Raw genomic sequence first — 23,815 nt, 5'->3', positions numbered from 1 at the left:
ATTGCCAGCTTTTGTTTTTTAAATAATTCAATTGCATTTTAATTCAGGATCAAACATAACAACAAACAAATTAATCAAAATCAAAGATAAACAGGTTTTTTTTTGTAAAAAGCTGTGAACAAAGCTCGATTTAAATATAACAGCTGCTAACTTGCTCCAAATCACAGTCTCTAGCAAGTAATAACAGAGTCAGAACAGAACACATCTGATATCGATTGTTATGTTAAGCACATCTGTAACAATTTTACTGTAAGATATTCTGTTTTTTACGGTTATTGAAAAAATTGTATTTTTCCAATCCTATGACAGTCCCTTTTTTAAAGTATTTACCAAAAATATCGATAGGCAACAATATCGCTGGCTTACAGCACTAGCATTAAGAAAAGTGCTGCCCATCCATGTTCATGTTGTGGGACATGCTGTTATGTTAGACTCAAATTGGCACTGATAACCTCAAATTGGTAGGGTATGGTAATGTATGGTAACATTAAGATAACAGTTTTCGCTTTATTTTTCAAATTAAAAGAATAACATTTTCAGGTTACCGATACATTAACAAGTCGATTTTTAGGGTGACCATTAAAAACAGTCGATACGCCAATGAAGACAAAAATCAGAGTTGCCTTTAAAATCCTTGAGGCTACAAATTGTGGAGGTGATCGATAAGACAGAACGATGCAGTATTGAAAGTTCATATCGATTGTGTTAATCGCGCGTCTGCAACTTGCTGGTCACATCTCAGTAGTAAGACTAATTAAATTTAATACAAGTCCAACGTGAAAGAAATAGTGAAACACAAAGCAGCGCGCAACTCATACGACCGGAGGCAAACACAATAAAGTAAATCAGCTAAATGTAGTGTTGGCATTCAGAACCACGCAACGTTGCACGAGTCGAGTTGTGTGAGTGTGTGAGTTTCTGTGTGTGCCTGTGTGCGTGAGAGCATACATATGTGAAGTTTATAAAGAAGCGTAGTTTTGTGGAGGCGCATTTTACGTGCGGAGCATACAAAATATTCGTAGGCGTTGGAGCTTCGTCAGCAGCGGGAGTAGAAGCATAAAATCGATTCCAAGTGCATACATCATACATATGTATGTGTATATATGTGTGTGTGTGTGTGTTTATTGCATATGTAAGAAGAAGAGGCTCACGCGCTTCTTTTTTCCCTGCGAAAGCTAAAAAATCATTTAATTGAGAAATACAATATACAAAAGATGTTTTACCTTGTGGCGTGTTTCTGATATTTCGTGACTTTGTAACTTGAAATCAGGTATGTAAAACAGCCACAATAAATATTATACATACATACATATGTATGTGATGCTCGGGCTCCAAATGTATGCATGTATATATCAAAATGCGCGCCCATTATTACTATATACGTATGCATATATGTACGTGTGTGTGACAGTAAATTGTACATAACCTCAATTTTTCAATTGATTACGCTGAGCGATAGCATTTGTGAAACAGGCGTCGCAAGCTAAATGAAAATGAAATTTCCAACAAGTGTTATTCATGAAATTAATTAATAATTTATTATTCATGGTCCCCTATACTAAAGGTGTTTGCCTTTGCTTTGTCTACGTACAAACAAAGTTTCCGCAATTCGAATGCAATTGTATGCGCGTCTGTGTCTCTGTGTGTTTGTGAGTGTCTTTGAAAATTGTGAACGTAGACAATTTTAATTGGCCGTGCTTATAATTTGATTTAAAAAACTAAATATTTTTTTAAATGCCACACAATAAACTGCTGTAGAAAGGAAGGTATTAAAAAGAGCAACAACAATGACGCATATCATTTACACAAACACACTAATGCAATCGCACACCGACACTTTAATATGCGTTCGAGTGTGTGTGTGTTGTTTGAGAGAGCCGAGAACGAGAGCGTTTTAGGCTCTCCCTACCTCGCTCTCTCTCTCTCACCTTTCATAAAATACCAACAGAAAATACTGTATTGTCAGCAGTTCAAATTCAAATTGTTCCCCTGCTACCAAATATTTGCACGCGATTTAAAAGTTTTGTTAATACACTAAATTCTATAATTTATACAATTACTGACTGTTTACCCGAATTTTGAAAGCAATGTGCTCAATTATTTTCATCAATTTCTTTTTGTTTGCCGGCAATTTACAGTTAAATCAGAGCTTTTTATGTTTACAAAAATCTGAATTGAATTTATCTTAATTCTATTTGATAAGACCTCAATTTGTAGGTACTTCTCGGACAATTCTCGATTGTGCTTCAAGTCTGGTTTGCTTTGGTCTGGAACTTTGGGTCTTTGCTTTTTCATTTACCAAAAAGTCGTGAAAACTTGAAAAACGAGTTATTTGTAGTTACATACGATCGCACTTCAATTCGATACCCTGGTGTTGGGTATGATACATTTGTACACCAATGTGTAACACATTGACTCACGTCGCAAAAAATATCCAACACATATTATTTTATAATATCTGATCACAAAAATAAAAGAAAAAAAATGGATAACTGAAACCACTGAAAGTAATTTTGTTAAAGCTCACAGAATAAGTGGTATACGAAAGTGGTAAATTTTTCATTTATGTTGTTTTATTTTTATTTATATCAATTTTTAAAACAAGACAAAATTAAAATATTTTTTTTTTGTTTTTTTTTGCAATACAATAAATGTTACATTGTACGCTTTAAATCTTGTTTCAGAAAATGTTTATAGTTGGAAAAATATTCGAAAAAAAAAAAATAGTTTTTGCTTGACCAGTGACAGCAGAAAACAGAATAGAATGTGAAATTTTGTTCAGTTCAAGTACGTGTCCGAAACTATCGGCTATTTTACAATTAGGATCAACATCTGTAGTTGATGCATGACTTGGTAACAATACAAATAAGTCTACTACATAATAGCATTTTTTAAAAAAGTGTGTGTGAAATTTGTTGTTAATAAAAAGTATTTAGCACCAGAAATCATTTTTAAGATACATTTTATGTTACTGATTGTTGAAAATAAAATTGGAACTAAAAGTTACGTTCTGAAGGTCTTCATAAGTTAACTCTTTATAAAATCAAAGTTGTTCACAAGCTTTTCTTCTTCATTAGTTGTTTTACCAACTGATCGCTAGCTTTAAAGGGTATTTGGTCTTCGTACGTCCTTTTGTTTTCTTTTTCATCTAAGATTGGCGCGTTGTCGTCGCTTTTGCATTTGTTTTTGTGTCGCCTTTTATGTAAATAGAGATTGTTTCTGGAGATTCTTTGGGTTTGTGTAAGTAACGCCTTGCTACAAAGTTTTTCGTTTGTTTTTTCAAGGGCTAATAAGCAAATCTTGAACCCGGCTTAAGATCTATCTGTGAAGTTCTTTTGAAATTTTCTTAAAAAAAACAAAAAAAAAAAACACTTCTGATATGTAGAAATTTCAAAAAAGGTGTACAGAAATATTATTCGACTTCTATCTACATGTAAATATGTCTAAACTTTGGTATTAAGCACTGTAGAATCGTGTCTATAAAGGTGTATAGATATGTACACTCGATTCACTTTTGATTCCGATTTTCAGCTGACTTTGCACGTAATTTTAAGCTATTGTCTGAGATATCACATAAATGAGTACATACAAATTAACAAAAATTGCTTTAAAATGCAACCCAGAGCATTAAGTGTATTTAATTTATCAGTTGTTGTTGGTGTTACATTGACGATTCTGGTGCAGCTGCTGCTGTTGTTGTTGTTGTTGTTGTTGGACTGCTCATGTTTACATGCATGTAATATATATGCATGCATATTTGATATATGTATATATTTATATATCTTTGTTTATTGTTGCGCAACAGCAAATGGCGTGGCGTCGCGAAGTGTGCTGAGGTCTGGTGTGGGTGGCAAGAGGTATCTGAAATTAGTGTATACCAATTAGTATATAAGTAAAGCCACCTGAGAATACAAGCACATACATACATACGTCAAACCATCATCAAGAGTTCCTTGGAAAAGGCAAACAAACTTGTGTCCGTCCGTACAGCAACAACATGCAAGCACTGTGCAGCATTTGGCAAGATTGCAACACACGCACTCGCACACACACAGACAGCCTCACTATTGACATAAGTGTGGTTGTCCCTTTTGCACTTGTTTTAGTTTCTAGTGGGGGTATGCTATGCATCTGCACACTGCACAGGCGCCTACTCGTGAACTTTGAACTTTACTCAGCCGTCAGCAGTCATATGTTGTTGTTGTATCTGCAACTAAGTTAGGTTCACTCGATTTGCCATTATTATCAATAGTTATCGGTTAATGCAGTTGAGTTGTTGAGTTGTTGTTCTGCTGCTGCTACAGGCAGGTGATAGTCCACTCTCTCTCTCTTTGTTTTTACAGTTTGCCTCTCCTTCTATGTTCTCGTTCCCATTGCTGTTGTCGCTCTCCGCCTCCGCTGCGCAATGCAGTGAGCGCACGAAAAAGAAATCGATAATTGCAAGGTTTCCATTTTCACCACCATGAGCGCTCAATTCGCAAGTATACAGATTTTTTATTGACGCTCGCTCCTCTGCTGCTGCAGGCAACCCCCCTCCCCCGCATTCAACGTTTAGTTGCTCTTTCTCGCGACCGATCAAATTCCAACATGTGTTTGACCAATGCAGAGAGCCGAAAGGCCGACCAATGCGCTCTGGATCTATGCGTGTACATATGTCTCATATGTATGGTATGCCATCTACATACAAACATGCATACGTACACATGTATGTATGTACGTCTCCGCCATTGCCATGGTGAGATGGCGTTGGCATCGCCGCAACTTGCATCCACATTGTTGTTGTTCTTGGTTTCTTTTTATTTTACCTTGCGCTCAAATTGTCTGGCTGCTTTCTATGCCCGCTGTGGTGTGTGTAGTGTCTCTGTCTTTTTGTGCGTCTTCTCGTTTCCTTTTTGACAGCAGCAGCAGCAAAAACTACAATTTCACCACCACTTGCAAAGAATATACCTATGTATATGTATATAGATGTGCATATGTGTGTATGCGTGAGTCAAGTGTAAGGTGAGGTGAGGCAAGGTGTGTGCCGCTCCGCCGCCGCCACTGTCGCTGCTACAAAGTGTAACCGTGGCAGTGTTGTAGCCAGCTACTCGTCTGTTTGGTTTCTGATTTTCAGTTCAGTCGATTTCATTATGTACTGCAATATCTCTGTGGCTTGAACTCGTGAGTGTTGCCTGTATCTTTGTAAATGTACATACATATGAGTGTGTGTGTGCTCGCTCTCTCTCTTGTACAGGGTGGCAATGCTCAATCGGACACGTTATTGTCGTCATATTAATATGCTCATCATGAGCAGACACCGAAACACCCTGTTATCATTGCTTGAAACAGTCATGCTGACTCTGTCACACGTGTACAACTGTTGTGCCTTTTGCACTTACGTAAGCTTTACATATTTGAATTTATGAGCCATTTTTGCACTTTGCCTTATTTTGTTTTGGCTTAGATAGCACATTGAAAGTTTCGAGCTTCGATGACAAATTACAATAACTCAATTTTTGTGGATCGAACTATTACTGCTTGCTTTTGCTCTGTGCTCTGTATCTCAAATAACGAACCATAGTTTCTGGCAGTCAGTTCAGTTCCGTTCAGTTGGTTTGTCTCTCGAATACGAACACGGCGTGCTATTTTCTCGCACACACCACCGACTTGACTTGTTTCGGCCGTTTCCACGAAATGTTTTCTGCTACACAGATTGCAATTTGAACGCACAGCAACAAGACTCTCTACTTACTGTCCAAGTACATATGTATTCCATGTACATATAAGCATGTATTTACTTTCATACCCAAAGCAGCATTTTCACATTTTTTTTTTCGGTGTTGTGCTGCGTTGCCTCCCTGTTTGATATGCTGCTTGTCCGTTGCCATTGTAGCAATAGCAACAACAGATACGAAAATGAAAATGAAGAATTCCAAAGCAACACTGCGCGCGCGCATTTACTCTCCATCTCATCCACCAGTTTCTGCCTTGCTAACATTCGCTCTCTCTCTGTGACTCTCTCACAGCTCTCTCTCTTTCTGTTCTCTCGCTGTTCGCATTTCGCGCTCTTTTGTTTCTTTGCTCACACTGGCCGTCGTTTAATCGAAAATGTTTGCGGCGGCGTTAAGACGTACGAAAACGTTTCCTCGCCAAATTTTAGTGAATATCTGTAGAAATTCACTAGGAGGAAAATATTTAAAAAGTGAAGCAAATTTGAATTGAGTAGTGGAAAAGTTGTTAAAACCGCATGCATTCGCTGCATTTCAATAATTGGAAGTACTATAAAAAAAATATAGTGAAAAACTGCTTCAATACATACATACATTCAATACAAAATACATGTACTAAGAAAAAAGAAAAAGGTGAAAAGTTGTACAGTGTGTGGAATAAATGTTAGTGCAAAATACTGCGTAAAACGTGAAAGTTTTCAATAACAAGCCAACGGTTTATAGTAAATACACTTATGTATGTATATGTGCATACATACACTTTTCGAATACATACATATGTACACTATATCTGATGTAAGTTCCCTTTCGCGGGGTGAGGAGTATATTAGAAAAGCAACCAGAATATTACCCAAAATGAACAAAAAAGTTTAGTTATATGATAATTTATACCATCTGCTTAGTTGATCGCAGCAAAAACTTGTGAAAAATACAACATTTTTAGGTTAGGTCAATTTCAATTGGTTTATATACGACAGACGACGGCACACAAAGCCACACACATAAAAACATGCACAAACGACATGCTTACATATACATACGTACATACATATAAAGAGCACAGACAAAAAGTCGTCGACGGCCTGCTCGCACTCACACGCACACACTCGACTCACGCGTATACACATACACACAAGTTTTTAACATTGCTTTTGGCTTGCTTGTGAACTGACTGTATTTTTTCAACGTAGTGTCGTTTTATTTTCGTTCGTTCATTCGTTCGGTCGTCCGTCTGTTCTCAGTTCGTGCGCTTATCTCGACTTTTGCTTTGATGCGCCATTCGCATGTACGTCTGTATATATTTTTGTGCATATGTATAAATATATATGCCTGATTTCAGCGTACTTGCCTACATACATATGTATAAATGGGCTCCCAACACAGAATAACCCGCTGGCAGCTGGCTTGGTCAGCAGCTCCAAGAGCAAGCCCCATCATCACTCTCTTACTCTCCCTCTCTCAATTTCTATATGAGTCTCTCTCAATGAGAGCATCCTCTCGCTCAGTATTAATCGACTACTTGGGCTATGAGCTTGAATCTGCCAGTGTGCCTGCTGCTTTGTTCTTGTTTTTTCTATTTTGTCTACAGAATACATATACATATGTATGTATGCATGTACATACATATTTCTCTACACATCCATATGTTTTATGTATTTGCAAATTTATTAATAGCGTATAGAGTAGTACCCCATTCTCCAAGTGTGTGTGTGCAACAAAAAAAAAAACTATTAATATACCGATAAAAAAAAAATAAATAAAAATAAAATAGTGAAAAATAAGAAGTTGCCGTTGAAGCAAAACATTTTTGCATATTTCTCGTCTACATTTTCGCTATTCTCTGCAGTGTATACATAACAAAACAGATAAGATAATAGACGTGTGCACGTAATACAGCTATGAAGAATAAAAAAAAAAAATGGAGGGAAAATTTGCCCACATGTCTCCCTCTCACACACACAGCCCCATGAAGAGCTACGACGAACGCCCCAATTTTGTTCAGAGCTCCGCAACCGAGCTCGCTCTCACTGAAAGAGAGAGAGGGACAATTGTATATGTACACGCAAAAATATAAGTGTATCTGTGTGAGTATGCTGTTGCTGCTATGGCCGCCGCACTGCTCCAATATAGAGACATGAGCAACAGAGCAATAACAACAAAAGGCCACACACAGTAAACTAGAGAGTGGGAGAGCGTGTGCCGCTACAAACGTTTCAACTTGTTTTCACATTTGGCCATAATACTTGAAGGATTATTTGCAGCACAAAGCACACTCTCTCGCGAGCCGAAAATGGTGTGTGTGTGTGGGCCCCCGGTACAGTTTTCAAATGCAAATTACTGTAATTTGTTTACAAATGCACATATTTTTTATACAGATGCATACATTCATTAAAATATACATGCAATGATTAGTATGAATGTATGTATGTATGTATATCTATGCTATTCGCTAAGAAGATTCACAGAGGAGGTGGCAGCGCTGCCTCCCGCTAGCAGCACACATACATACATTCACTCACACACACTCGAACAATCGCTTCTAAATTCAAGTTATATTTACACTTTTAACGACACGAAAACGCACTCGCTGGGGAGCACAAATGTTGCTTAGGTTCTCGTTCTTTGTACATTCGTTGCTCTTGCTCTTGTTGTAGTTGCCGTTGCCGTTGACTGAGCGCCCGCCAAATGCTTGTTTATAGTTGTTGTTGAGCAAACGTTTAATATATATATAAAAAAGAAAAGAACTTTGTAGAAAGAAAAAAAATCCCAACTACGCCACAAAACAAATATGCGGCTCTCAATCGCGCCCTCGCTTGCTCTCTCTCTCGCTCTCTCTGTGCGCGAGCTCTCTCTGGCTCTCTTGCATGCTGGTGCAGCAGAATGAAGGAAAGAAGGAAAGCAAGCAAGGAGAGTAACATTCGCCTTACCACCACTGTTACCACCATTCTATATACTTACTCATTGTTTTGTGCGGCGGCTGCTGCACGGTTGGTCTGCCTCTGTAAGTTAGTATGTGGAAAGAGGCAAACACCCTGATGCATATACCCCCCCCACTCTACTCTCTTTCGTATTTCACGAGGCCCCCGTTCCGTTTCGTTCTGAAGTCGAAGCACTCTGCGAATTCTATGCAAGTTGACGTCGTCGTCGTCGTCACCGTCATCGTTGTGCATGGGTCATAAAAAAGCTCTCTGGGCTGCCGTCTGCCCTCCCTTGCCAGTTTTTACTGTACCCGTTAAAAACAACAAAGCGCGCGCGCCCAATTCCGGTTGCGCTTACACACACACACACTTTAATACACTTGCATGGATGATGACTCTCTGATCTGACGCTTGCTCTTCTCTTGGCCCTCTGTTCGTTTGGCTGCTGCTTGTAGTTGTAGTTGTATTTGTATTCGCTGCGGTATATACGAAAAAATAATTTTCTACTACCCGTTCATGTGTGCATAATATATAAACTATAGTTTGTGTGTGTGGTAAATGTGGTAAAGAATTTGTCGCTGAACAATTTAAAAATTTCATTGGAATGTGCAAGAAGTTTCAAATGAAATAAAATAAAAGCGTTTTCTTATTGTTTATTTGTTTGTGAAAGTTGTAATCAATTAGGATTAATAAATCGATCACTAATCGATGAATAAATTCACCAGCTGCTTGTAGATTGCATTGCAGTTTCCGTTAGATTTAAATGTGTGTGCTTTTCTACTAATTTCACGCTTATTTAATTTGAATTTTTGTTTTTGTTTTTTATTTTTTTTACAGTGACTGCGACGTCGACAAAAGAGAGTGATAGAGAGAGAGAGTGTGAAACGCAACTGAGACGTGGCAGCGGTAAAAGAAGAAGCTTTAAGGTAAAATTTGATAAAAGTTCAATTTGAGATTTGTTGCCTGCCGCTTAAGCGGACTGGCTGCGTCCATATCCAAATGCATAGACAACAACCAGGAGAGGGACAACAAGAAGAACAACATATGTTGCATATACGAGCAGAAGAAGAAACGCTGCAGTCGAATTACAGTTACCAGTTAAGAGCACGACCGTTTGTTGCCTACTACATACGCTCGTAGAGGGAGAGCGAATCCTGATCTGATCCACTTCAACATATTAAGTAGAGCACACCAAAACAAACAAAATAACAACAGAAAAGACAAAAACAAGAGAAATCAAACAAATAAGAGAAAGAGGAGAGAGAGAGAGCAGTCAATCAACTCAAAATCCCACTCCAAGCATGATGAAACGCACTCGCATTGATGAAGTCCAATTTGGGACGCGCACCGGTCCCGGACCGGGTGGAGGTGTTGGCGGGGTTGGAGGCGTATCAGGTGCAAATAGCGGGACAACCAGTGTGGGTGTTAACACAGCTGGTGGAGTAGGAGGAGGCGGCGTTACCATTGGCACAGTGGTACCAAATGCCCACAGCGCCACAATTAGTGGCATTGGATCCATACATCATCGGATATTGACGCCACAACATGGCGGGGCGCAGACCATTGCCTATTTGCCGTCCACAACGCCGACGGGGGCAACGAATCTGAAAACAACGAGCAGCATTGTCGACAGCAGCGTCAGCACTGGCGCCCAAACCAACGCTGTCGGTGGCGTTGTCGTCTCCACAGGCAGCGCTGCCACACAAACCTTGCAGTATACCACATGTAAGTGCAATCTATCTATAAATCCGATATGTAACTAATTTCATGTTGTTCATGTGCAGCTTATAGTGTCGCTTCCATCCAAGCGGGTGGCACTCTCAAGGCCACACTAGCCGACGGCAATGCGGTGCCGCTGCACGTCACTGGAGGAGGAGGAGGAGCCACTGCAGCTGGAGCTGGAGGTGGATCCCAGACAGTGTCGAGCAGTTGCCAGACGGGCACGTTGCGGCAACGCACAATTAGTGGCACCCAAACCCAGAATGCCACCAGTGGCAGTCTGACCACAACAGCACAGCAAACGCAACCACCGACACAGCAAACACCGCCGAATGGACCAGTTGGTGGTGCAATTGGAGCTGCAGCTGGAGCAGGAGCTGGAGGTGGTGCTGGCAACAGTACACCACCGCAGGGACAGTCGGCGGGTGGCGGCGGCAGCGCTGCACCGCGTCTTAAAGTGGAGGACGCGTTGAGCTATCTGGATCAGGTTAAATACCAGTATGCGGATCAGCCGCAGATATACAACAATTTCCTGGACATTATGAAGGAGTTCAAGTCGCACTGCATCGACACGCCGGGAGTGATTGAGCGCGTCTCCACGCTATTCAAGGGTCATGCGGAGCTCATCTATGGCTTTAACATGTTTCTGCCGCCCGGCTATAAGATTGAAATGCAACACGATGCGCTTGGCTTCTCTGTGCCAGTTGTCTCCATGCCCTCGCCACCTGGTGCACCCACCAGCACCGGCACGGTCCACATGATCGCTGCCGCCGGCAACAGTCCGTTGGCGAGCAGCGTGAATGCGCACACGACACTCAAGCCGTTGACGCAGACGCAGACAGGACCAGGTGGTGCAGGTGCGGGTGGTGCAGCTGCCGCGGCTGCTGCAGCTGTCGCACAAATTCAAACGGCTGGTGCCGTCAATTTGATGACACATGGTGGCGCCTCGCTCACCCAAACGACAATTCATGCCCTGCAACCGGCTGTTGCTGCTGCTCAGTCACCTGGAGGCCATGTGCATGTGACAAGCAGCTCAGCAGCACCGCCACCAGTTGCAGGAGGAGTTGGAGTCGGTGTTGGTGTTGGTGTTTCTGTCTCGGCGCATAATATCCCACAGAATTACTCGAGAGATCGAGGCGAGCAGCGTGCAACGATAACACCAACGGGACCTGGTCAAGTAGTGGCTGCATCTGTGCCGGCGCCAGGTGGTGCCAGCATTGTGGTTGGCGGTGGGCCACCGACGCCGAATTCATTGAGTGAGCTCAGTCCACACGCGGGACCAGCGGCACAGCACAATTTGCACCACATCCAGCAGGCACATCAGTCGCTGCTCCTGGGCGAGGCGACGGGACAACAGAATCAGCCGGTGGAATTCAATCACGCCATAACCTATGTGAATAAAATCAAGGTAAGCCATTGTAATTATTCATTTGCCGAGCAGAAATTTAATTTCAATTACCACTCGATCCTCTGCAGAATCGTTTCCAAAGCCAGCCGGCCAAGTACAAGAAATTCCTCGAGATTCTACATGCCTATCAGAAGGAACAGAAGGTGATGAAGGAGGGCAGCGGTGGTGGCACCACCATGAATCAAGGCAAAATGCTCACCGAGCAGGAGGTCTACACGCAGGTGGCCAAACTCTTTGGCCAGGACGAGGATCTGTTGCGTGAATTTGGACAGTTTCTGCCGGATGCCACCAATCATCAGTCGTCAGCTGCCGCTGCTGCTGCCGCCCAATACATGTCCAAGTCGGCGCTCCACAACGATCATCACAACAAGCAGCAGCAGTCGCATCAGCAACAGCAGCGCACCACAACAACGGCCACTTTGAGTGGTGGTGCCCACATCAGCATGTCATCTGCCTCGCCGTCGGCATCGGTGCCCAACAGCAGCTCCCCCCTGCACCTAAACAGCGGGGCAACGATCTCGCAGATCGATAGCAGCAGTGCACATGCCCATGCCGCTGCCATTGGCAACTTGTCGGCGGTCAACACGAGTGTGAGCATCAAATCCTGTGCCGTACAGCAGAACCACATCATTAGCAGCAGCAGCAGCATCTTTGAGAAGGAGTATCATGGACTGGGGCAACAACAACAACAGCAGCTGCAGCAACAGCAGCAGCAACATCGTGGATTGCCGCCACATCATCATTTGTCCGGGGGAACACCTCCTGGTGGTGGAGTGCGTGGCACAGGAGCAGCAGCTGGTGTCATTGGCGCCGCTGTGATGGATCAGCGCAATAATCATCATGCCCAGAAGTATGTGGCACAGCATCCTCATCAGAATATGTCGCAAAAGAAGTCACCCAGCTATGGTGGCATCTCGAATGCCAATATGCCGCTTCATCATCATCTCAGCGACAATTCCCTGGATCGCAATTCCCCAAATATTGCCAGCTATGTGACACCACCTCAGCTGCCCGCACATCCGCACCACAATGCACACAATTCGAGCAGCAGCCGGCGGCAAGCGGTGGATGAATTGACGGCAGCATCAATTGCGGGACCAGGAGCTGGTCCTGGTGCTCTTAGTACAGGCGGACCTCCACCAGCGAAGCGGCCAAAGCCATATTGTCGGGATGTTAGCTTCTCGGAGGCATCGCGCAAGTGCAGCATCTCGGATGCGGCATTCTTTGACAAGGTGCGCAAGGCGTTACGCAGTCCCGAGGTCTACGACAATTTCTTGCGCTGCTTAACGCTCTTCAATCAGGAGATTGTCTCGAAGACGGAACTTCTCGGCTTGGTATCGCCGTTCCTGGTCAAGTTTCCCGATCTGTTGCGTTGGTTCACCGACTTTTTGGGTCCCCCAATGTCCGGACAGATTGGTGGCGCAGGTTCAGGAGCCGGTGGCCTAATCGATGGCATGCCCCTGCCTGCCACACAGCGTCAGGGCAGCAACAGCAGCTCCCACGATCGGGCGAGCAGCCATCAGAGCACGGATTATGTCCAGGATGTGGACTTATCACTCTGCAAGCGACTCGGCGCTTCCTATTGTGCTCTGCCCCAATCCTCAGTTCCCAAGAAGTGCAGCGGACGCACTGCGCTTTGTCGAGAGGTGCTCAACGATAAATGGGTCTCATTCCCAACGTGGGCCAGTGAAGATTCAACATTTGTCACCTCACGAAAGACACAGTTTGAGGAGACCATCTACAGGTAAGCTTACTCTTTTTATACCTTGTATTTTCTCCTGCCCCAAGTTTTCCCCCCTTTGTATCTTGTTATACCCGTTACTCGTAGGAAAAAAAGAGTATATTATATTTATTGTAATATGTGTATGGGGGAGATGGAGGCGTGGTAGATCGTGTAAATTGATCAGCATTAGGATTCGAGTCTGGATAACAGAGACTATAAGAGCTAGAGCAAGCAAATTTGGCACACATACAAGTTTATTTATTTATTTTTTCCTTTTACAACGCCAAAAACTTTAACATATCGTCAATTTTTAGAATAGAATATTTTTATTGTAAGCATCTTTTTACACCCGTTACTTAAAAATTAAGTAAAAGGGTATATTGTGTTCGTTGGAATGTATGTATCAGGGAGAAGGAGACATCGATCCACAAATCGCGAAAACCACCACACCCACAGTTTAAAAGATAATACAGCTTTTACGGTAAATAACTTTATCTATTAATATGATCTATAATCTCACTTAACCGCAGCCAGATCGGACAAGTAGAACGGGAACAATAGCTAACCAAATTTATCAATAAATTAATTATTTTACAATCACTTAAAGGCATTCAGTAGTTTTTATTAGGTAGTAATTTCTTTAAAGTACTTTTATGTATATGGAAATAAGTAACGGGTATCCCATGGTCGGGATCTCGACTATAGCCTTTCCCACTTGTCATTTAATATTAAAAACCGTCTATGCTTAAAAATGCATAGATACAATTCTATCTTTTCATTAAATTGAGTAACGGGTATCTTATGGTCGGTTACTCGACTATAGTCTTCTTACTTGTTATGTTTATGTTTACGTTTTTCTTATCCTTTTTTCCTTTTCCATTTCCTTTGACTTTCTCTGTTATGGTTTCTTGTTGCTTGTTTCTGTTATCATTTCTGTTCTTTGGCTTTTGTTTATATTTTTATGAATTAACGAATCAACAAACGCTCTAAACAAAAGGAATATTCACAGAACGGAGGACGAGCGTTTCGAACTGGATCTTGTGATTGAGGTGAACAGTGCCACAATTCGTGTGCTGGAGAATGTGCAGAAGAAGATGTCTCGGATGTCACCAGAGGAGTTGGCCAAATACCATTTGGATGATCATTTGGGTGGCACATCCCAGACAATTCATCAGCGCGCCATTCATCGCATTTACGGCGACAAGTCCGGTGAGATAATCCAAGGCATGAAAAAGAATCCCTCGGTGGCGGTGCCCATTGTGCTCAAGCGGCTTAAGGTCAAGGAGGAGGAATGGCGGGATGCCCAAAAGGTTTGATTTGCCACTTGCACATTGGAATAATTAATCATACTCACATAATTTCACAATTCGCAGAGCTTCAACAAACAATGGCGCGAACAGAATGAGAAATATTATCTGAAATCTTTGGATCATCAGGCAATCAATTTCAAGCCCAACGATATGAAGGCTCTACGCTCCAAGAGTCTCTTTAATGAGATTGAAACGCTGTACGATGAGCGACATGATCAGGAGGATGATGCCATGGAGGCGGCCGGGCCGCATCTAATCCTGCCATACAAGGATAAAACCATACTGGACGATGCGGCCAATCTATTGATACATCATGTGAAGCGTCAGACTGGCATCCAGAAGCAGGAGAAGCAGAAAATCAAACAGATTATACGACAGTTTGTGCCTGATCTTTTCTTTGCGCCCCGACAACCGCTCAGCGACGATGAACGTGATGACGGTGAGCAGCTTAATACCCTATAATCTTCTTTAATACTCTAACTCTTGACCCAAGTCCAACACATTCATCTTAGCATTAAAAGAACTTCAATTAGTTGATTCATTTTCATCTTATCATTTTAAAGGCTAATCCTGTTTATGATTAACCTTTTAAAGCATATTTATAAGGGAAATTTATCCAGTTCTGCATGAATAATAAATAAGAGTTATAACTTACAAGTTTCAAATAAAATCAATCAAGTACAAGATGAGATAACTCTTATTTATTGATCTTTTTAAAAAATGTACAAATAAAACTTCAAACTATTATAACAAAGTTTTTTTTAACCGAAAATGAATATTGAAAATAAGATTTATTTTTTTGTTTCGTACTACAAATTTTAATTAAATATATATTTTACTATTTATTATTTTGTTAATTTATTATTTTATTGTTAAAAATCATACATTTTATTTAAAAAATTATAATCATTACATTCCCTGTCTCATAATAAATAATCTTAGTTTTAAATCGTGTTCATGCAACCCGTTTTTTATTAACACTCCATTTAATTTTTTGTTTCTAACAACATCTTTCAAAGTATGTAAATCTAACCATCGTTTAAATATAAACAACAAATTGTTAATTTTCAAGTATTTTTAACATAGAGAATGTTTTTATTTTTTGTTTTCTTTTCTTTTTTATATTTTTTATTCTTTTTACCGAATTCGAATTCGAACTGAAAATGTTGCAAATTGCCAAATTTTGCCGTTCCGTTTGCAATTTGCAATAATTAATTTTGTAATTTAACAACTGTAATTTGAATTGCATAATTATGACTAACCCACGAACAACAAATGGGGGACATCGCACCACCACAACCACAACCACCAATACACCGACCCAACGTATCCACCGATCACCAACCACAATACGAAACATCCATTATCTATAGCCTTTCAATTTTTGGTAGATGACACTAAAATGGAAGTCGATTCGCCGATAAGTCGCGCCCCCAAAGGCGTCGGCACGCCTAGCGAGAGCGCCTCCCCGGCGCGCAGCAATGCGAGCAGCAGCAGCAGTAGCGGTGGCGCCACCAACATCAATGCTGGTGGCAGTAGTGGACCAGCTGTGGCTGCCATTAAAAAGGAGTCGGAGGAATCCACGAAAGCGCTGTCAACATCAACGTCGGCAACGGCAACAACGACAGCAACAACATTGACCGATGATGCAACGCCGTCGACATCAACAGCAGCAGCTGCAGCAGCTTCATCATCAGCTGGCAACATTGATGTCAAGGAAAAGTCTGAGTCCGATGAGGCAGCAACAACAACAGCTACAACAACAACGACAGCTAACGCTGGCAATAAAACCAACAACAACAACAGCAATGTCTCGACAACTGGCGCAAGTCCAAGACGAGTCGATGATGGAGCAGGAGCGGAAGCAGGAGCAGCGACAACAACAACAACAGCATCCAGCAGCGATGTGAATGTCAAGCAGGAGCAAGGAGACTTTGCGAATCCTTCGATGTTGCCATCGCACGCTCAAGGACAACGTGAGGTGAGTGGAGAATTTGATTAAGATACTACAGTCAGTCAAGTAATTGTTTACATACTTAAACAAATTAAGTTATGAAGATGACGATAAATTTGCAAAAATTATACATTTCCTTTTTGTTGCGTCTTTTTATTATTGTTAATATTTAAAAGATAGTGTTTCAGTATATTATTCTTGCAGATTCAATAAACTTATTAAAATGCAAAGAAAGTTCTTTGAATGCTATAAATAATAAATAATGGAAAAAATATTCAAATCTAACAAAATACATTTCAGTATTTTTAAGTCTATGTGCTTTAGATTTGTTTCGGACTTTCGTGAATTGTGACTTTACACATATGATGCCGAAGATCAGCTATATTTTTATCCACTTTTGAACTGCTTCTTATTTTTACAATATTTAGCACATTGTAATTAACTCAGTACCAAATTGTGTTATTGCAAATCTATAATAGAAAAAAACATACTGAAATGCATTTATTGACTATTTGTAATTTGGAGTTTATATGTCCATAATATTTGATTTTTATTTCTACAAATTAAGGAGTGTTTTTATTTTCTCAAAATAGAATATGCACATTTTTTGCATTGTCAAAATTTAATCGCATTTAATATTTAACATTTCGTCAACTAATTTTTACATTTTATTCGACCTTCACAGAACGAATCGTATTCGCTGTTCTTTGCCAACAACAATTGGTATCTGTTCCTGCGCCTGCACGCCATCCTCTGCGACCGTCTCCACGTGATGTACGAGCGAGCGCGTCTCCTGGCCATCGAGGAGGAGCGGTGTCGTGTGAACCGACGGGAAAGTACGGCAACGGCATTGAGGCTGAAGCCCAAGCCGGATGTCCAAGTGGAAGACTATTATCCGACGTTCCTCGACATGCTGAAGAATGTGCTCGATGGCAACATGGATTCGAATACCTTTGAGGACACGATGCGTGAAATGTTTGGCATCTATGCCTACATATCCTTTACCCTCGATAAGGCAAGCTAAACAACTGACCAAAAGAAAACTCCTAATCTAATTAACTCACTCTCCTTTTTTTTCCTTCAGGTTGTTTCGAATGCTGTGAGACAGCTGCAATACTGCGTCACGGAACGGGCCGCCCTCGACTGCGTGGAACTCTTTGCCGGCGAGCAGCGACGTGGCAGCACTGGAGGCTTCTGTCGCGATGCCCACAAGAGCTACGAGCGGGAGATGGGCTATCAGCGGAAGGCCGAGAGCATTCTCAATGAGGAGAACTGCTTCAAAGTGTACATTGTATGTGAATACGTTTTAATCATCAACAGAATGATCTTAAAAATTGTATCTTTTAATTACAGTATAAGATTGATTGTCGAGTCACCATCGAACTGCTCGATTCCGAGCCCGAGGAAGTGGAGAAGCCAGCGGCGTTAAAGGCGCAAAAGTTTAGCAAATATGTTGAACGATTGGCGAATCCAGCGATGGGCGCCGGGGGAGGAAACGGAGGCGGAGGAGGTGCCAGCAATGCTGCCTCTGGCAATGACAACAACATGGATACAACGGACATCAAGACGGAGGAGGAAGAGGAAAACGCCGAGGTGAGTGTATAAATAAACAAATGACTCGAAACAAATAATAGAAAAGCGATAAAAGAGCAGCAGCAGCTTTATGTGTGCTTGAAGAGTGGTTAACCATGTTGTTTGTGTATTCTCTGTTCTCTGTTGTGTTTATTTGATTGTTTTGTTGTTGTTAAGTTTTGTTTACAATTTCACTTTCTCCGTTACGACTCTAATACTCCCAAAGGACGGCAGCTTCTACTTAACTCCTTTTCTGTACATACTAACGATAGAATTAGCAATCGCTTATATTCCATATTCGGCCGCCAAAGTATTTGCCTCTTTTCATAAGAAGAACGTAAAGTTATCCCATTGTTATCACACATTCAAATATTTAACTGATTAGTAATCAATTATTTCCGAATTTTAACTTTTAACCTTAGTTAAGTTTAGTAATTTAGTGGACCATTTTATACATGACGATTAACTATATTTTTTTTTTTTGTTAATTATTAAGAATGTTGTAATTCTTCAAGACCATCGATACTGTGGTCCCAGAGAGAGTAATATTTATCGATAAGTCGGTTGTACATACACGTGTACATAATTACATAAACATTGCTCCATTGTTGTATTGCTTTTGTATTATTGTATATACATACTTTATTTATGTTTGCGTTATTTCTTTGTTTTTTTTTTACCCATTTTGCCCACAATTTTTGAGTTATTTATGATTTTAATTTTTTCCGGGCCTATTGCGCTTTTCGCACATTTTCTATCTTTCAACAACTTTCTTTTTATCGTTCTCTTTCCTTTCCGTTTCGTCTCTCATTTCAACATGCCGCCTACCAATCGCCCACATATCCGTATGCGAACCAAACAACATTAAAAAATAATAAAAAAAAAAAAAAAACAATACCAAAAAAAGAAAAATGTTCACTAATTAATGCTTTTTCTGCATTTTTCTCATTTTTTCCACTTTATTTTATGTACCAGGTCAATTCCAAGGCTTGAAATAACAAAATAGTTTTGATAATTTCATTGAATAAGAAGAAGAAAAAGTCGTATTGCAAAATGAAATAGTAATAAATGAATTTGTTTTTTGAGATTAACCAACAAAAACCCGCAACAACAACAACAACAAAAGCCATACAGTTATCATCCAGTCATCCCACCAATACCACACCACCTGCACCACTAATACATACGTACAAGCATTCACACACACACATAAATAGACAACATTTGAATGTAAAAAGTCGAATACCATCATTTGTACAAAAATGATTACATTATGTAAATTTTAGTATATACCCGAACAATAACACACACACAGACACATAAGTAAATATGCATATGTATAAAAATGTTATCTTAGTAGTTTCTGAATAATATTCATAGGCACGCATTTATTGCATTTATTTCTAATTTCGTTTTGCTTTGCGTTCGTTCGTCTTAAAGTCAAGCAAGAATTACAAATACAATAATAACAACAACACATGTCCAGCAGGTGAATGATGACGAAAGCCAGAGATAGTGAAAGAGTGTGAGAGAGAGGGAGCAGGAGTGTGTGCTTGGGAGAGTAATGGGTGCAGTATTATTTGTTTGTACGTCTGCGTGTGCCAACTGCATACGATGATCGATTGCTGTATCGATGATATGTAATCGAAAACTGTGTTGGTTAAGGGCCAAAGTACTAGAGCAATCGAAAAAAAAAATAATTAAAAATAACGTAAAAATAAAACAAAATGAAAAAATGTAAATAATGTTTGTATGTATGTATTGTATTTTATTATCGTGTAGCTTAAGTGTTCAGCGTAGCAAATTTTGTAAATTGACGAAGGACAGAGACGTATTGGGAGTAAGAGTGAGAGAGAGAAAGAGATTAATTTAAAATGATAGAATTGGGCGTGTTATATATATTTAACAATTTTTATAACTCCTCTACACATACAAACATAAAAAGAAATGAAACGAAACAATCCAAACAAAACATCAATTGTAAATCCAATTGAAATATAAATAATTGAAAAAGTAAACGTTGCTTAGTTCTCTGCTCTCTGAGTTCTCTTGGGTGTTGTTTGGGTGCAGCTTAGTGCAGCTGGTGGCATGAATACATTATGTACATACATATGCAATTGTTCATATATATATGTGCCTATTTACATATGTATATAGTGTAATATGCTATTAAGTTGAAAGCAAGGTAAGTTATGCCTTACATCCTACGGTATGCATAAGTATTCATTTTACTATTTACTTAGATTAACACAAACTTGTATTTTTATTGCTCTCAGAGAGCAAAGAGATTTTGATGTTTGAGTTATTGTTATCGTTTTGTAAATTTCATTTGTGAATGTCTATCGATTCTTGCGTTTTGTCTTTATTAAATGTGTATTAAATTTGTGTGTGTGTGTGTGTTTGCTATGAATGTGTCCTGTCTTGGGCTTTTTTTTTGGCCTGGTACAAAACACTATCAAATACCAGCAACATTATTCCCCTTTGTGATTCTTTTGTTGTTCTCCCTTACCATCCATCTTTATCATGTATTCGTGTTCTGTCGTATAAACGTATCACTTGTTAATAGTTGTCATTGTTAGTAATTTACACAAACATACACTCGAACACTTACAGCAACACCTACACCCACACACTCACACCTACACTTACATACGTCTTAGCTTTAAGTACTTGATTTCTATTTAATTAAGCATGTTGAATTGCATTTAACAATTTGTTGTTGCTTCGCACTTGTGGCAAATGAATTAATTGTGTGTCTCATTCTCGTACTTGCAGCTGGTGCGTGGGGCACGTAAAGCGCGCTTTCTGCTGCGCAACAAGCGTCGATCGCAGCTGCACGAGGAGCAAGTGCGTCAGCTCTTTGAACAGAAACGGATCTGCGGTGGAAGTGGCATAGTTGCAACCGAAGCGAATGCAACTGCAACTCCAGTTGCTGCTGCTGCAACTGCGACTGCGACAGCAACTGACACAACGGCAACTGCCAACATCAATAACAATAATAACAACAACAACAATAATAACAATAACAACAACAACAGCTGGAATAAACGTGCCCCAGAGAGATTGGGTGCACCACAACTGGGACTGGCCGAGCAGTATGCATTCAACGATCGCGACGAGATCAGCACAAATGCCAGCAACGGACGCTGCTTTGTGACCAGCAAGAATCTCAATCTACTCAAATACGATGCAGTGCGTCGTGCCAAGAAGGTGAGTTGTGCAATCTGATGATGATATCAAGAAGTAATGCATACACAAATCTATATTGATTTTTTAAACACGTTATATATATGCATATTTTTACATGAAAGTGACGTAAAGACATTAATTAATAGGTTTTTACACAAGAAATATACATATATATTTAAATATTCATATATATATTCTACAAAGTCTTCAAAATTTAAAATTATGTGTTGTCAGATTTGATAAAATTTTTTTTTGCAACATTCGCTTTCAAATTTAAAAATGCTTAAAAATTGATTAAATTAAACTAATTAAAATGCATACAAAGCGTAAAAAAAAGTAAATTAATTTAATAATTTCAAAGAATGTTCGAATTAATTCATAGCTATGTCGAAATTTAAAAACATTTTAAGGCAGCCAATTTTTGTGACACCAAAAAATAGAATCCGTGGCAATTCAGGAACTTCATTGAAATTTCGTTTGATTGTTTGCAAATTCAATTGGCATCAATATCGCTAGAGACTTGCGAAACATACCAGTATAATACAGAGATGTGTCAATACTTTTATGATTTACTGTATGAAGATTTCAGAAGTTTTAAATTAGCAACTGTTATAAGAAAATTCAGAACATTCTGATACATTTCATATGCAACTATATTGAAAGCATTATGCAAGTTTAATCAAATTCAATTTTGAAGCACGTTTATTCAAATTGACAAGAAAAATATTATTATTTCCGAGGCAGTTTTTAAAATGTATACGATTTTTTTTGATGCAAACTCATGATCTCGATTCAAAACGATTCGTTTGTACTCATTTGCACTTAAATGCCGAGTGTACTCATCAGAATCCGTTTTGTCAATCAAATCTTAATTAATTCATAATTCTAATCACTGTTTTTCTTCTTTCAACAGAGTCATTGCCGTGTCACGCAGGCCAAGTACACGCGGTTTCAGGGCTATGTCAACAAGTGGCTGCAACAGCACGTCAGCGAGCAGTTGCAACAGCATTGCAGCGACTGGTTGCTGGGCAAGACGCCGGAGCAGATCAATGCCAGCGGCTGGGGAGCCACAAGTAAAACCAAATCGTTGCAACAGAAGGATACGTCTAAGACGCCGTATCGCATCTACACGCGCTACAAGGTGCAACAATCGGGCACCAGCAGCAGCAACAGCAACATCACTGTTGCAACAGGATCAACGGTTGCAGCAGCAACAACAGTTGCAACAACAGCTACAATGCCAGCAACAGTTGCAACAGCAACTGCAATTGTTTCAACCACACACTCAGTTGCCAACAATACCACCAGCAACAGCAGTAGCAGCAACAACATCACCAGCAGTGGCATAATAAACGCTGACACAACGACAACAGCAACAAGTGCACCACAACAGCATTGCAACAGCGCTGCAGCAGCGGCTGCTGCTGCCACAGCCGGCAATACAGAGTCGGGATTGCAGCAAGTGCGACCAATGGAAAGCTAACCGACAATTGCACTTGCCACAAAAAGTGGAGCAGGAACAGGCACAGCTGTTGTTGCCGCATGGCCAAATGCATTCATGTGAAGAGCCTCACTGTATTCTTCAAAGTGTTAATATATTTAAATTGTGATAGCAGTTCCTGAACATGTTGCAGACGGGAACGAGGTCAGCAAGCCTTGGCTTTATCCGGGCTATTATTGACTATTAGCATAGATCGAACGCAATTCATAAATTGGCAACACAAAAAACCAACTAGATTCGGGTTCAGATTCGGATCATCGCGATAACAAAGCTCTTTTTCACTTTGTACAAAAGTCATTTAAATTATAGGCGTAGTATTGCTCCTAATAAGAAATTTTATAGGCTTACTACCAACATCTTAAGTATCGTTTAATGTTAGTTTATTATTAAACGGCAGCGTTTCTAGTTAATAAGCAATTAATAAACACACACACATACACTTAGGCAGTCGTTTTGTGTCAAGTTAATATCGAGCGCCTGTTTAGCTTTAAGATTTTATGAATACACACACACAACTTTTTAATTTTACAAACATTTAACGTATTTTTATACAAAACAAACCTTGTACAATTCCTTGTGAATACTATTGATTATATGCCTAATTATAAGTTTATTCTAAGTTGTAAAAAATCAAATGAGCTAATTAAAAAAAAATCGTATCAAAAATGAAATTGAAAATTGACAACTATAGATTTTGGGATTTTAGAAAAGCGAATTATGTAAAGTAGAAACAAATAAGAGCGCTGTACTCGAGAGTGCTCGACCACGAGTTACTCTGCGGACAGGAAAGTCAGTTTCTCATTGTTTTGGCCC

General features: G+C 40.1%; 1 protein-coding gene and 1 long non-coding RNA gene across 8 annotated transcripts; one reads left to right on the top strand and one right to left on the bottom strand.

Annotated features, from left to right (window-relative positions):
- Nucleotides 1-636: 636 nt before the first annotated feature.
- LOC117784852 lies at nucleotides 637-23,673 on the top strand. Of its 6 annotated transcripts, none has more exons than XM_034622696.1 (12): nucleotides 637-840; nucleotides 9,464-10,351; nucleotides 10,411-11,753; nucleotides 11,822-13,497; nucleotides 14,474-14,786; nucleotides 14,850-15,225; nucleotides 16,160-16,767; nucleotides 17,426-17,755; nucleotides 17,825-18,031; nucleotides 18,094-18,333; nucleotides 21,088-21,522; nucleotides 22,415-23,673. In XM_034622696.1, the coding sequence occupies exons 2-12, from the start codon at nucleotides 9,928-9,930 to the stop codon at nucleotides 22,982-22,984; spliced, it is 6,522 nt and encodes a 2,173-aa protein (XP_034478587.1). In that variant the 5' UTR covers nucleotides 637-840; nucleotides 9,464-9,927; the 3' UTR covers nucleotides 22,985-23,673. The 6 variants fall into 6 exon arrangements, with proteins under 6 accessions (XP_034478587.1, XP_034478585.1, XP_034478588.1 ...); XM_034622694.1 differs by lacking the exon at nucleotides 637-840 and adding an exon at nucleotides 850-1,270; XM_034622697.1 differs by lacking the exon at nucleotides 637-840 and adding an exon at nucleotides 6,260-6,503 and having other exon boundaries at nucleotides 14,486-14,786; nucleotides 22,415-23,669.
- On the bottom strand, nucleotides 3,081-5,731 carry LOC117784887. Of its 2 annotated transcripts, none has more exons than XR_004617455.1 (2): nucleotides 3,923-5,731; nucleotides 3,081-3,861 (listed from the first exon to the last, which is right to left on the bottom strand). It is a non-coding gene; the product is annotated as an uncharacterized LOC117784887 (long non-coding RNA). The 2 variants fall into 2 exon arrangements; XR_004617456.1 differs by having other exon boundaries at nucleotides 3,927-5,731.
- Nucleotides 23,674-23,815: the final 142 nt, after the last annotated feature.

This window comes from Drosophila innubila (genome assembly GCF_004354385.1).
Source record: "Drosophila innubila isolate TH190305 chromosome 2R unlocalized genomic scaffold, UK_Dinn_1.0 1_C_2R, whole genome shotgun sequence".
NCBI lineage: Eukaryota > Metazoa > Arthropoda > Insecta > Diptera > Drosophilidae > Drosophila > Drosophila innubila.
Note: the sequence above shows the minus strand (reverse complement) of the source record. Positions and strands in the feature narration are given on the sequence as shown.